The following is a 14081-nucleotide window of genomic DNA, read 5'->3' as shown; positions in this document are numbered from 1 at the left end:
AATTATCATGTACACAAATATGTCCCCAGATGAATGTTGTAAATATGCAACTGTTTGCTAACAAGTTAGCCAAATAAACTTAAAGCTGATATGTCACTTATAGGAAGTAAATTGTGTGATTAAAAATATATCCAACATCTATCCAAATATATCAAAACTATTAATTTAATGCATATAATGTCAATAAAGAAACTAAACAACTGTCCTTCCATGTATCACCACACCACAGGTAAACAAAGAAAACACCTGGTGCTCAGTGTTTCATCCCATCTGGTGTGGTTATCCTTTCAAATGATCACAACAAACATGATTCACCACAGTGTCATTCGTCCAGATGAAATCGAGTTGGTTAAAACCTGCTTTTGCCAGAAAATATCTCCTCCAGCAGGATTTAAATTGCTCTTAGCTGCACTAAAGCAGGACCACTATTCAAATGCAAGCAGATAAAAAAAAGGCAGCAGGATTAAACTCTCCAAAGAAATGTATGACCTAAGTGGAAAATCATAAGAATGGCAGTGTGAGCTTCCAGGAAAGTGCAGACGTTACTGACTCAGCGTGTATGCTTGGGAGTGAGTTGTATACATGCGGCCTGGGTCATTGGAAATGCTTGTATATGTGTGTGTGAGAGTGTGACCATGTGGCCGTACCTGGTCAAAGTGATGCGGAATGGAAGGCTCCCTCCTGTGAAGCTGGAGCTGCTTGTCAATGTTGTCCTTCAGGCACTGACACACACGGCGTTTCTGGTCTGCTGAAAAGGCTTCCAGGCTCAGCAGGCAGTCACACTTCTAGAGACATACAGGAAGAGGGAGAGAGAGAGAGAGAGAGAGAGAGAGAGAGAGAGAGAGAGAGAGAGAGAGAGAAAGTGGAGACGGACAGAGAGAGAGAGAGAGAGAGAGAGTGGGTGAGGAGCAAGAGGGGTGGAGGAAAAGAAAACGGCCAATTAGGCATCTGCTGTCAGAGAAATCAAGAAGTGCCTCCTGATCCTTGGATAGTGAAAGGGTTCAAGACGGGAAGAGCACGAGAGAACAAACGAAAGAAATTATAATAGAAAGTGTGCACGTGTGAAATGAGGAAAATGCTAAACAATAGTTTTTCACTTTTTAATGAGGGTCTGAGAGGAGGCCAGTCTTTCTACGTGTGTGCTTACCTGTCTGTCTGTCTGTCTGTCTGTGTGTCTGTGTGTGTGTGTGTGTGTGTGTGTGTGTGTGTGTGTGTGTGTGTGAGTCAGAGAGAGCAATGAGTGCCATCAGAGACGATAATGACAAACAAAAGAGCGTAATCCACCACGCGTATCAGAGGTCTTACACCTTTCTGTGTGGGAACGAGCCTGATAGCACGTCTGCGTGTGTCCAGCGGAATGAAATAAATGATGGTATCTATAACAAACACCGGCCCTACTACCAGCACTGGTGTTAATGTGCACAAACAGCTGCCATCTGAACTTTGTTTTCATGACACCACAGGCTGTACAGTGGCGCAGCCCCGTGGGCATCAAAACGCTAGCATTAGTGAAATTAGATAATAGCCGGCCTCCACTTCACGCAGAATTTGATACGCTGGCGAGACAATTACAGTGCGTGACTAATGGCAAGATGGTACTGCTGAAAGAGAACAAATCAATACGCCCCTGCTGGGAAATACATGGGAATAAATATCTGACAGCCAGTGGTTAAATTAGAGTTGGTCAAATGGCTTCTCATTGAAAAGAGTATAAATACCCCTGGGCTGACTCTGCAGGACATCCTGGTATCTGTGTTTGACCTCAGTAATGGGCAGATTAAATCTTTGATCGATTAATGTCCTCATTTGTGTTTGGTTACGACTCCACCAATGTGCCTCTGATAAAAGACAGAGCATCTAAGAAAAAACATCTTCGCTCGAACAGATTAATCTCATGTTGATTTGTGCTTCAAACGCTAATTTGGAAACAGCTTCCGAGCAGACCTCCTAAATAGTTTAAGGAGGAAGGTTAATGGGACAAGTACATTTTGTTTATGTGCTGCAGAGTTGTAGCTGGAGGAAATTGTTCTGATTTTACAATATTCGCCAAAAAAAACCAGACAAGCTTATGTCATTCCAGTGTTTACAATTGATCTTAGAATTAATAACCTGTAATTGGTGGGCAATATTTCAGCTCTTTGACTTGAGCCGACTTGATACAAAATGTCCATTCATCAATACTCAATTCCGGGTAAACATTTTCTAATATGCAGATCTATGACTGCGCAACAAATTAAATGTGTTTGTTCTATAAATCACTGTTCAATTCCTTCCTGTAATACTGACTTGCTCATTGAATACACACAGGACGGACCCCTGAGGTCATCAGATAAAGGTCTCGTCACAACACAGAGATTAAACTCTAAATCAGCCTTTACTGCCTCTTTTATTTATGCTGAATGATTGTTTTTGTCAATTTCCTTTTAAATTACTATTATATTTTTATGAATCACCATTCTAATTATTACGTTTTCATCTTATTTGTATCCTAGTTTTATGACATATGTATATAAGATATGTTAAGTCATGTCATGTATTTGTCGTGTACCTTTGCTTTTTATCTTGAAGATATGAAATCCTGTATAAATAAACTTGACTCGACTATTCCATCATTTGTGAACTCAAACACCATCAGCTCATCTCCACATCTTCTCCTGTTAAATCACAGTGAATATCTTAATATTAGGTTTGTTTAGTTGAAGAAATGTCTCCATTATGTCATTATTACGTCATGTATTGTTCTCAAGTATGTTTTTTTTTTCTCCATCTCCTCTATTTCCAATTCGATCATGTCCACCTACCTACCGTTGTTCTGCCTCTGGCGGTGTCGGGGGAGAAACATTTGTGCACTGACATTTTTGGGCACAAGTCAGGATATAAATAGTATTTTTTCCATTTTGTGAAAGTCGACAGAGATTGACTGAAGCCTTCTGGGTTTTTCTTGACACTTGCTGCCCTGGTCAGTGGTGATTCATGATGCTAGCTTATTTGCCTGATTCCTGGCTGCATGGGCTTTTGCACGGCCTGCTGTGCTGCTGTCTCTTTGAATATATGTCACTATTAATGTCACTCAATGTCCCGGTGAAGATGGGAAGGCTGCTGTTGTGGAGTCTACTGGCGCAAAGTGTTTGGTGGTTAAAGCCTTGTCATTGTTAGTGATGCTAATGCAGGGTAAAAAGGCATTTAAAGCCCACGTCAGTAATGGCAACATAAAGTCTGCTTTGCTTTGACACAGAATGAAATGCACTGCCTACAAAGCAGAGTAGAGTGGTGATGTGCAGCATTATGAAGTGCAATACAATAATCTGCCAACACGTGCAGAATACAAATACACAAATAAAATAAAGAAAGACACACGTGAGGTACAGTAAGAAACAACAATAAAGGGTCATTTTCTAGTCAAAAGTAAAGAAATACAGAGAGAAAAACAAGAAAGAGAAGCAGGTTCGGTAGCGTAAGCATTAATGAAATTGAGCCTGACTGTTTTCAATTGCACCATGAGATGATGAAATAGGGGCTTTTTCAGAGTGGACAGGAATCGATGCGGATGTTCTTTGATATCAATCATTTGGACTGAATCTGAGTTTATAAGGATGACGCACAAGCCATAATACGTGGAACACATCTCACACACACACACACACACACACACACACACACACACACACACACACACACACACACACACACACACACACACACACACACACACACACACACACACACACACACACACACACACACACACACACACACACGATAACTTCAATGTAAACAACAAGCTCTGTTTTTGTGTTGTCACATTAGGGATGACATCATATTCTGAAGAAGTTGATTCCTGGTTGCCTGGAGACAGCAAAAGGACACCGCTTGTGCACGTCTAAAATGAAGGTGTGCACGATGGTCGCACCCCCGGAGCCAACTAACCTTCAATCATGTACTGCTAATACGACCTGTTCATGCACATGCAACCCAACGGAAAAACACAGACACACGGCTACTGCTCAGGAGGTTGAGCGGTTTGTCCACTAATCCGAGGGGAAGGAGGTTCGATTACTGGCTTGTCCGGTCCACATTGCCAAAGTGTCCTCGAGCAAAACGCTGACGGCCAAATTGCTCATGGCAGCGTGTAAATGAGATGCATAGCTGCTTAGGCAAAGGGCTAAATATATAGAAGCCCTGTGTGTTTGAACGGCTGAATGGGAACCGTACTGTAAAGCGCTGTGAGTGGTCGTTAGGGCTAGAAAAGCACTTCATAAACGCAGTTCATTAACACACACACATGGACATTTTCACATGACTGATATGTGATGCCCTGTTCCTCTGTATTTCCTCTTTAATAATTCTTTGGAATAAATAATACTGCGAAAAGCAACACAGGCTTTCCAGCTAACATTGCCTCATATGGCCCGGTTTTCCCACACAACTCCCTGCTGCCCCAACTCAGAGAAAACACATCTGCTACAGAGTTCACTTTAGTGTCCCAGGGGAAAGCATGCACCTGCAAACACACATAAACAGACACACTCACACAACGAGCAAGCCTCTAAGATCTGTACACAGCTCCGGTCTGAACTTAGCACTTGAGAGCAGCAGGCCTGGACTCTCTTCGCCCGTTATGTGAGTCATGGTGAGCCGCGGGTCCCAGAGGGTTTACATCCCTGATCCGTCAAAGGGAGGAAGTGTGAGTGTTTACATAGTCTCGTGTGTAAATATGAGGTACACAGCGCGCGGCATACTGTACACCACTTACTGACGTCATGCACATTTTGTCCTGAGTAAAGAGAGACACGGGGGGGGAGTGACACATGACAGACGTAGAATAACACAGAGGTCATTTCTTATTGGGATTAACACGGCATACACAGCAAACGAACCATGCTCCGCCGGGGGAATACTAATGATGATTTATTTGTGTCGGCTTTCAATTTCAATTTCTCTTTTCAGCCCCCGATACAGGACTTGTGCGCTCTGACTTTGAACTCTGCATTAGTATCCGGGATTGTTACCCCCCGACAGTGACTCGCACATCATTGCATTACATCAGTTAAAATAATCAATCGTGCCAGGAAATGAGTCAACTGTTGACAGCTGGCCACAGACCACATGTTTTACACAGGAATCATCTGGAGCCAGCTGGAGCGCTCTATAACATTGGCACTGCAATCTATTTCACAGGACAGCTGTCTCCCGCTTTCAAGTGGTACTTCGGTCTTGTGATGCATCTTTCATTTTGGGTCGAAAGACACCAAATAAAATAACAATGTATCCGAGTCAGGACCCAAATGATATTTATCATCTGGGCTGCTTTGAGTTTGAGAGGATTCTCCGCAACACTTTGGTGGGAAATCTTGGGAAATTGTTTTAGTTGAGTTCATGTTGCTTCTTGCCAGTAAACAGCTTCTGGGCAGCGTCCCACAAACATTGGGATTTGTAAGTTTGCGCAAACAGAGTCAGGTCATGAATGAAGCCTTTATTCTTGGAATAATGGAGTGACTATTCATCTTATTCCTAAAATGATCACCTTAATATTCGTATTAGCTGAAATAGCAAATGGGTCCTTTACTCTAACTCCCTTGTTTATAAATGCAGCCGTCCAAGAGATAAACAGGAGTCCTAATGGAACAAAATTCAATGAATGGCCACTAGCCTGACATGGAGTGGCTAAAAATACAAGCAGCATTTCCCCTTAATCAGATTGATTAAAGTGCTCCCTGGTTGAAGCCCTCCTCCCTGAGCCATCTGGCAGATGAGTTTTCAGACTCGGCCGCTGACAACACAGTTCACCTAAGCTGCCACTGCACAGGTTAGCAGGATTTCAATGACAGCGTAAGTATGCCACATTCAGGTATCATTGTTTCACACTGCCTGGTAATACTAACCTGATTATTAGATGTGTTTTGCTTTCATGTGGCAAAGATCACATTTGTATAACAAAAGTTCAACATTTTGGGAAAGTTCGCTTATTGGCTTCTCCCCCCCCCCTTCAAGCAGAGGGGTGTTGCAACAAGGTGGGCGAAGCAAGCAGTTGCCTGGGGCCTCCAGCTGAGAGGGGCCCCTAAAACAAGCTGGTGTTGTTAATCCACAGCAACAAAAACGTTGTGAGAACCCCCTTAAATTATATGATCCGCTATATACAGGGAGCTGTAACGACACCATAGATGTAAAGCCCCTAATGAGGCCCCATGCAACTGTCTTTCTGCCAAAAGCTTCGTAATTTTAGAGGTTTGGTTGAAGACTAAATGTTTAAATGCATGTGTATGACATGTGGGTCAAGGAGGTTTGGGGGGTTGCACTTAAACTTGTGTATGCACAGTATGCACTTTCTCTTTAATTTGATACTAATAAGAATATAGTGCCTCCTAGGTCCCCTTTGCCTGGGGCCCTCAAAGTCCCTTGAATTACCACTGATGTCAAACTAAGATAATCAGCTTCTGGCTGTAGCTATAAGCAAATAGAAAATTAAATCTTAACACTCTGCTTGAAATTGAATCTGAATATTTCCCTAAATATCCGACAAGCCTTTAAAATAAAAATCTTATTTGGACCTGAATCCAGGTATAAAACAATGCCTTTTCTTTAGGTCATCATACTTTGCATTGAAGAAGTTTTTGCTCTCAAATAAGATAATTTCCACAAGAGTTCTGCCATGAGCTATAAATCCCTCCCTGCTGGTCCAACCGCTCCTGCACCACTACCCTCGCCCCCAACTCCAGCGCAATCTCAGCTTTGATTATCTCTGCACTGTTTGCACACATTTCCTGATGGAAATGTAGCTCAGCTCTTGGAGATAAACTTCAGTCTGGAAGTTTGTTCATGCACACACGTTTGTGTTTTGAGAGTAAACACTGGAGGCAGATATGGCTCCCTTTTAAAAGTATAGATAGAAAGAGCCAGTGAGTAAAACACCCGGAGAGCGAAGAAAACTCTCAATCAAGTGTGCACACCACAGAAGATCAGTGACGACACATATCTATTACCATCCCCACACAGGCTGTGGCAAGGTTAATCTCTATAAGGCAAAAAGAAAAGAAGACATAATGCCACCTTGGTTTTGCAGGATAATGATAACGATGTTATCATTTAAATGAATGGTAAAATATATAATGTAAATATAAAGTGCCTGTTATGTATAAGTACCTCTTACATATAAGTATTCACATGATTCATACCATGCTCCTCAGAGATCAGTGGCTTATAATGAGTCCCTATACTCTGTCACACCAAGCAGCATCACACCCTGTTAGTCCCGTACACGGCTGCTGAACATGCTATCGGGACTCGACACTCTCCCACAATTGAGTTAGTTACGGATCAAACTACCTATTATCTCATAGTCCTGCATAATCAGGAGCACGCCATTGCTCTTACGTCTTTGGACAAAATGACTGTATCAACGGGTTTATGGCTTCTTCCTACCGAGTGACATTTGAACAAGAGGGGAGCATAAGAAGCTAGTTAACTCTACAGTATGTGTCATTAGATGTGAAAGTCATTTAAACTCTTTTTCGGTTATTTAAAGGTTTTAAATGTCCTTATTTTTCCTCCCGCTCACTTTATATCCATGCAAGTGCTTTGGCTCGCAGCTTATCCACCATTTTGGTCCAGACTGAAACTTCCAAAACTAGAATGGCACTCATTAGAGCGCCTAGATCCACCAAGGCACAACTTCTATTTTATATTTCCACATGTTCTCTTTTTCTTAATTTCCCCCGGAGTGGAATCTTATCTTATCTTATCGTATCCACACCAAAATACAACAGCTGTATAATAATAATATAAAAAAATGCAAACTCTCTGTCAATAAAGCCCATAAGACAAATTCATCTCATATACTTCACCGAACAATTTAAACATGGAATGCAGCCTCCTCTCGACTCTGCGGCTTTCCCACACTCTTTTATCTATTTCCAGTTTGTTTGTCTGGTTTCCAGCTCGCAGCTCTTCTGTGGTTAGCCCAGAAAGAGCTGCAATGAAAAGAGCGAGTAAACAGGAGTCATTGGCCTGCAGAGCCACCGGGGAGGATGATAAGCATCATCCTCCCCGGTGTCATGTGCTTACATGACACGGCAAAGAGGAAGCTTTCTGAATTCAGACAGTGTTTCTGAAAAGTAGATTCTCCTATTTTAAAACGTCGGTAAGGTCACATGTCTACATGATAATTCAATGACCCGGTCAGTGAGTCAGGTAATCGTTTTCAGAAATTGTTTCCTAATCGAGGGATGTCGCAATATACTAGAGTTTACAATAAAGTTGATTGATCATGTTAATAAGACACGTGATACAAATAATCCAATAACTCTTAAATACTAAGAGTTATCTATGATTATCATTATCTATGATTATTATTTGGGTTACTCTCTCTATGAGCAGGGGGAGTGCAGGTCTCTCTCTCTCTCTCTCTCTCTGGGTGAGGGGTTAAGAGACTGATGTGTTCAGTCTATAATCTCCTCTGCTCCATTTCTGTATCAACCCCTAGTAGTTGTTGGTATCTACATACTCTTTTGAACCACCTCTACCATAATTGTGTTTATTGCAAAAGCATTAAGGCACTGTAATGTACATACCTATACAAAATGTAAATGCATCATTAATTTGTGACTTACTTCTGCACACATTCCCATTCAGGTCAGTGAATAATTCATGTGCTGACAGCCATTTGTCCTGCACCTGATGCAATAGGGAGGGTAATGCAGCTCAAGAGAATATGCTCGTCACCGATGCTGCTGGGCGAGTTGTTGGTGGTCGTAGATCTCAATGCAATCTTATCTCGAAGATGGGGGCGATTATATTTAGATGTAAGGCCAGTAAAGCGACAGCGCTGCCAGTCTGGGCTGACATATTAAATCAAAGCAAAGGCAAAGCAAAGCAAACTTTAATTCGGGGCTCATCTGGAGGGAAGAGGGCACGTCTCGGCTCAATCGGACCCCAGAGAGACGGGTCCTGCCCTGCCTGTGTTATGGATGGCTACCATGAAGGAGGTATTTTGCTGACTGGAGCCTCTGGGTGCAAATCATTCACACCCTTACTTCAGCCTGCAAGCGGCAGCCAGTCTGTCATGCAGTTAACGATGTGCTTGAAAGCACCGAGATACCTAAATACACACTGTATAGATAGACACACAAACCAGCACTTACAGATGCACATCCTTATAGATATGTTAAAGACTTCTGCTTAGTCCCGGAGAAGAACATCAACAGTGAGTGTTCACTTAATCAAATCAAAGCTGCAGCATTATTTGTGGCCACAAATGTTACATGAAGGTCATCCTGCACATCATAAACCAAAACCACACTGGGATTTCACTTAGTTCAGCAACATCCCTGTACATGTTGGTGCCTGTGAGCTCTTCTCAAACATCCCATCCTCTATGTGCTGCTTCAAGTGTACACAAACTTTAATGTTTCAAAACCAATATCTGCTAATTCCACGTATAATAATACTTGGATATAGAGTGAAACCATTTGTAACAACTGAACAATGAAGAAGTACAACTTTAAAATGTAAAATAAATGTACTCTGTGCAGACTATCCTGAGATGTGTTAAGTAGTCTTAGTATTTTTTTTACTCTAACCTCTAAATGTATTCAACTGAAAACAATTAAGTTCAGTCTCCCCTGACTTCGTGCAATCAATTGTGGGTCTAACTCACTTGAGACCGTGACAAGTTAACTCAGCACAGCGTTAAACAACCGCTCAGTCATCTTCTGATTAAGGAATTACACATTTTCCATCCTTACTTTAAAAAAAAAAAAAATCTAACTACTGCACTTACAGCCAAGCCACCTAGTTTCAGATCTCCCTACTTCATGCAACTGAGCCACAACAACACACACACGTTTGAATGCACCCCACACAGACCCCTCAATCAGGAACACTTACATCTCCACTGTCAGACAGTAGGTGCTGCTGCAATGAGCTCCCCTCCCTGGCGAACCTTTTCTTAGGCCCGACCCGGGCGGACAAGTTCCCCATGACGACTCTGGCTGTGACCCTGATGCACTCCGCTGGACCACTTATCTCGTACAGTGTCTCTCCTTTGTCTCGGTGTTTTTCATTTACACAGTGATTTCTTGCTTCCTCTCTCCCTGCGTCACTGACACACTTACACACACATGACTTTCCAGAGACACAATTGCACCCCCATCCACCACCAACACCACCACTTTCCCTTTCCACGTGTAAATCTGGGTTACATCACTTCTGTTTTGAGCAAGTGCTAAAATAGCATGACCTCCGGCTATATGGAGGAGAAGGACAGGAGTAGACGAAATGAGGAGGGCAGGCAGGAGAAGACTGATCCTGGATCTTTGATATAAATCAAGAAATAGTACATAGATGAGACATAATTTGGAGAGACTATATAATTTCATCATTTTATTTGACCCCATAGGAGATAGAGTACTTGCCTGTAGAGATGTAGCTGGGAGGTCTGTTACATGACAAGTATCGTAATATGTTACTGTGGAGTTTATGAAAGCTTTGTGTGTGTAGCTGTGGGTTATTTGTCTGTTTTTGTATTTGCTAAACCACCGCACGACAAGTTATTTATAGCAGCACTGTATAAATGCCGTCTTTTACTTCCTTTAAGGCCTGTCCTGCATTTTCTGCCTTTATTGGACAGGATATGGAGAAATACTGAAATACATCTGAAATGCTCGAGGAAAGAAATCAGGGGAATCCCACGCAACACAGGTCAGATCTGACATTATACATACGATCATTATATATACACGATATGAACTCAAATGATATTACACAAAGATCACATCAGGGCTGGGAAATTAACCAAAAATGTATCGAAACCGACATTTATAAGCTCTAACCGACAATCTAATCTTGCTCATGTCGGTTAATTCATTTAATACTTTGCCCAATGTGAACATTCACAAACTCTCGGGTTTCTGGAACGTTCATTTTGCAGCAGGGGTCAGGGTACCTGTCGAATCAAGTTGGAAATAATCGTGATATTGTGTCTGTGAATATTCTCAGCCATCCAGGTCATGGTATATCCAAGTGCCAAAAAACAAGGTCAACTGGACTTGGTTAAGTTTCTTGGATAATCATGATATTGATTTTAAGTCACAACTCCCTGCCCTATAGATCACATTATCTATGATTTAAATTGTGGTTTTAGTTAGGGACCTCGTCAGGAGTATTGACAGAGAGGGAAATAAATGTCTTGAGGGCCGAAGCAATTTCACTAAAAACATGAGACCTTGTCCTAAATCTCTCTCTCAGTTAGTGCGTGTGTGCGTGCGCGCGCGTGTGTGTGTGTGTGTGTGTGTGTGTGTGTGTGTGTGTGTGTGTGTGTGTGTGTGTGTGTGTGTGTGTGTGTGTGTGTGTGTGTGTGTGTGTGTGTGTGTGTGTGTGTGTGTGTGTGTGTGTGTGTGTGTGACCTTTGCACAGAGAAGCCAGAAAGAGCAATTCAATTAGAGTCTATCACATTACACACGTATCTCATTTGAGTGAACGTAAACAAACAAAGCGCACACACACACACGCGCGCAAACACACACCGAAGGTCGCGGTCATCCAAACTCTTCAAACATATCTTTATCTTCTCTGATCAGCGCGGCTCAATAATCCGGCTATTTGTGACCCGTGTAAATGTCCTCTCCCAGATCTCTTTAGATGTTTTTTTCCTATCTCCTTTCCTCCCCCCATCCATCCACCTCGCACTCTCCTCCACTTCACACGCCAGTGCGCCCCACCAGCGGGCCAAGAAGGTCAACCTCTCCGTAAAGACTGTCGTCACTCAAGGATAAAGGAGTACTACAGCGGTTTAGCAGCTGCTGGAGAGGAGAGGAGAGTCACAGTACATGTGTGAGGTAAGAGCAACAGTAAAAGTGATGTGATGTTTCACTGTGGCTCCTTGAGGTATGAAATGGACTGCTGACAGGTGTATCAACGATAATAGATGACTGCGCGGCTTAGAGTATGTGCAGGCGTGTGTGTGGGGGGTCTGACAAGATGGATGGAGGAACGGGTCTGACAAGGAAAACAGTGGTAGTAGAAGTAAATGTTAGCTGGAGTTAAACACACACACACACAGAGCTATCCTTATAGTACTTTGCATTGACTTCCATTTATTGTGTATAGCCTAACCAAAAACCTTATACCTAACCTTAACTAGGAACAATTCATACCTGAATTCATACCTAAACCAGGACCTTAGGAATTAAGGTTTTGGTCAACAACAACACACACACACACACACACGCTGGTACTTAGTATCTTAGTGAGGACACTCATTGATATAATACACTCCCTAGCCCCTAACCCTAACCATCCAAACTAAATGCCTTACCCTAACTTAAACCTAATTCTAACCCTAACCCTAAAACCAAGTATTAACCCTCAAGCAGCCCATTGAAAAAGTGAGGACCGGTCTAACTGTGCTCACTTTCCAAAAATGTCCTCACTCTGTAGGTTCTATGCTTAAAATGGTCCTCACAAAGAAATAAGTACAATAACTCAGCACTGGTCTGGTATCTTTTGGAGAATAATTCAAGGAAACGTGACTGTTTTAGTCAAGTAAGCAACTATCAAGCTGTCGGAGGTCCCTCCAGCTTTTGTGGTGCAGTATGTAAAGTTAGATGTATTTGTGCATCAATGACATTTGAATAATGGGATTAAAGACAGTAAGAAACAGCATTAGAAACAGAAGAAATGTGACAAGACCATCCCTGCAGACCTTTTTAATGTGTCGCATAAAATCCAAAATCTACCTGTTTAATTCCTTGAAAGTCTCTCTCTGCTCTCTTTCATCCTGCCTACGTATGGCTTTCTATTTTTAAATGTTGCCTAATTGGATAGAAAAGCAGTGGAGCTTTTTTCCCAGCCTGTGGGACAGAAATCAGAGCCTTCACATTCTGTCTGGAATTTCTGGGGGGAAAAAAGGCCCCTTTTAAAGATTCACAAGCTGCTAATTAGGTTATGCAGCACATTTCAAAGCAAAAGAACTGCTGTGACGATATGTATGTGCGGCAGGAGGGGTCAGGGTTTATATAGTTTCTCGATGAAAAGATGATCTGTGCGTGCAGACGTCTGCAGCCGAAAGCAAATTGCAGACGAGTCACAGTGGCCGGATGGATTAAAGAAAAAAAGGGAAATAAGGGCATCAGCGATCCGGTCTGTTAAGCCTATACTTTAGAAACACTTCTAAGACATCTTCACTTTAAGTGTGGAGTGTTAAAAAGCATTCGTACTCGTTTCCATAAGAGCAAAACAGAAAGACTGGTTTGTTCAGGCCAAGTATCCATAGATCCACAAGACACTGTATATAAATTGATTTGAGAGCCACAAAGTTCACAGTCATGCTCTTTCTATTGATGCGCACAGTCGACAGCAGGGTGGCACAAACAAGGGGTTTGCACAATCTCCCCCCCTCTCAGTGCGACACCTCTTTGCAGAGGTGCTCAAGCAGACCACAGGGAGTCGCTAGTGCAGCAATGAGAACAGGAGCCTCACCGGCTTCACACCAGAAAGCACTAGTATGACTGATGCTGCTGTCTGGATGCTGTCTGTGGCACCTGAGCATAAAGAGACTACATTTCCCAATGGGATGTGAAAGCAGCATAAAACAATGGTGTTGCAAAATGTCATTTCACTATTATTTACACCCAATTCAAAATGATGGTGTAATTAAAGGACAGCTCCACATTTTTTCAGTCTGTCTTCATCACAAAACAGTATGTACATATAAAAGAGTTTTTACTTCCCCCATGACGACTTTGTTTTCACCTCTGTCCATTTGATTGTTTGTTTTGTTTGTCAACAGGATTATAAAATAAAAACGGAATAACTACGGAAAGAATTCCTCCGAATTTTCGTGGCAGAATGGGCCAGATACAGATACTCTTAAATGCCTTTCTGCCATGTCAACTATTTTATTTATATTATTTATTTATTATTTAAATACTTTTTGTATTGTCAAAGAAATTGCGCTTTTAGCTCGACGCAACTAAACTGCTCTTTTATGGTGTTTTAAAGTGTTATTATTGTTTTAGCGGATGTTTGTCAGCGTGTATTTATCTTGTTTTTTCTTTTAATTGCACTAAACCAAATTGCCTTCGGGG

At 42.1% G+C, this 14081-nt stretch overlaps 1 protein-coding gene across 4 annotated transcripts in view; it reads right to left on the bottom strand.

Annotated features, from left to right (window-relative positions):
• The window catches only part of rgs3a (regulator of G protein signaling 3a), a 145384-nt gene that overhangs the window by 60556 nt on the left and 70747 nt on the right, over positions 1–14081 (bottom strand). For all 4 annotated transcript variants that reach the window (XM_035141577.2, XM_035141580.2, XM_035141578.2 and 1 more), the window contains one exon: positions 648–785. In XM_035141577.2, the coding sequence (XP_034997468.1) occupies positions 648–785 (138 nt within the window). The remainder of the gene's footprint in view (positions 1–647; positions 786–14081) is intronic.

This window comes from Hippoglossus stenolepis, chromosome 18, assembly GCF_022539355.2.
Source record: "Hippoglossus stenolepis isolate QCI-W04-F060 chromosome 18, HSTE1.2, whole genome shotgun sequence".
Lineage (NCBI taxonomy): Eukaryota > Metazoa > Chordata > Actinopteri > Pleuronectiformes > Pleuronectidae > Hippoglossus > Hippoglossus stenolepis.
Note: the sequence above shows the minus strand (reverse complement) of the source record. Positions and strands in the feature narration are given on the sequence as shown.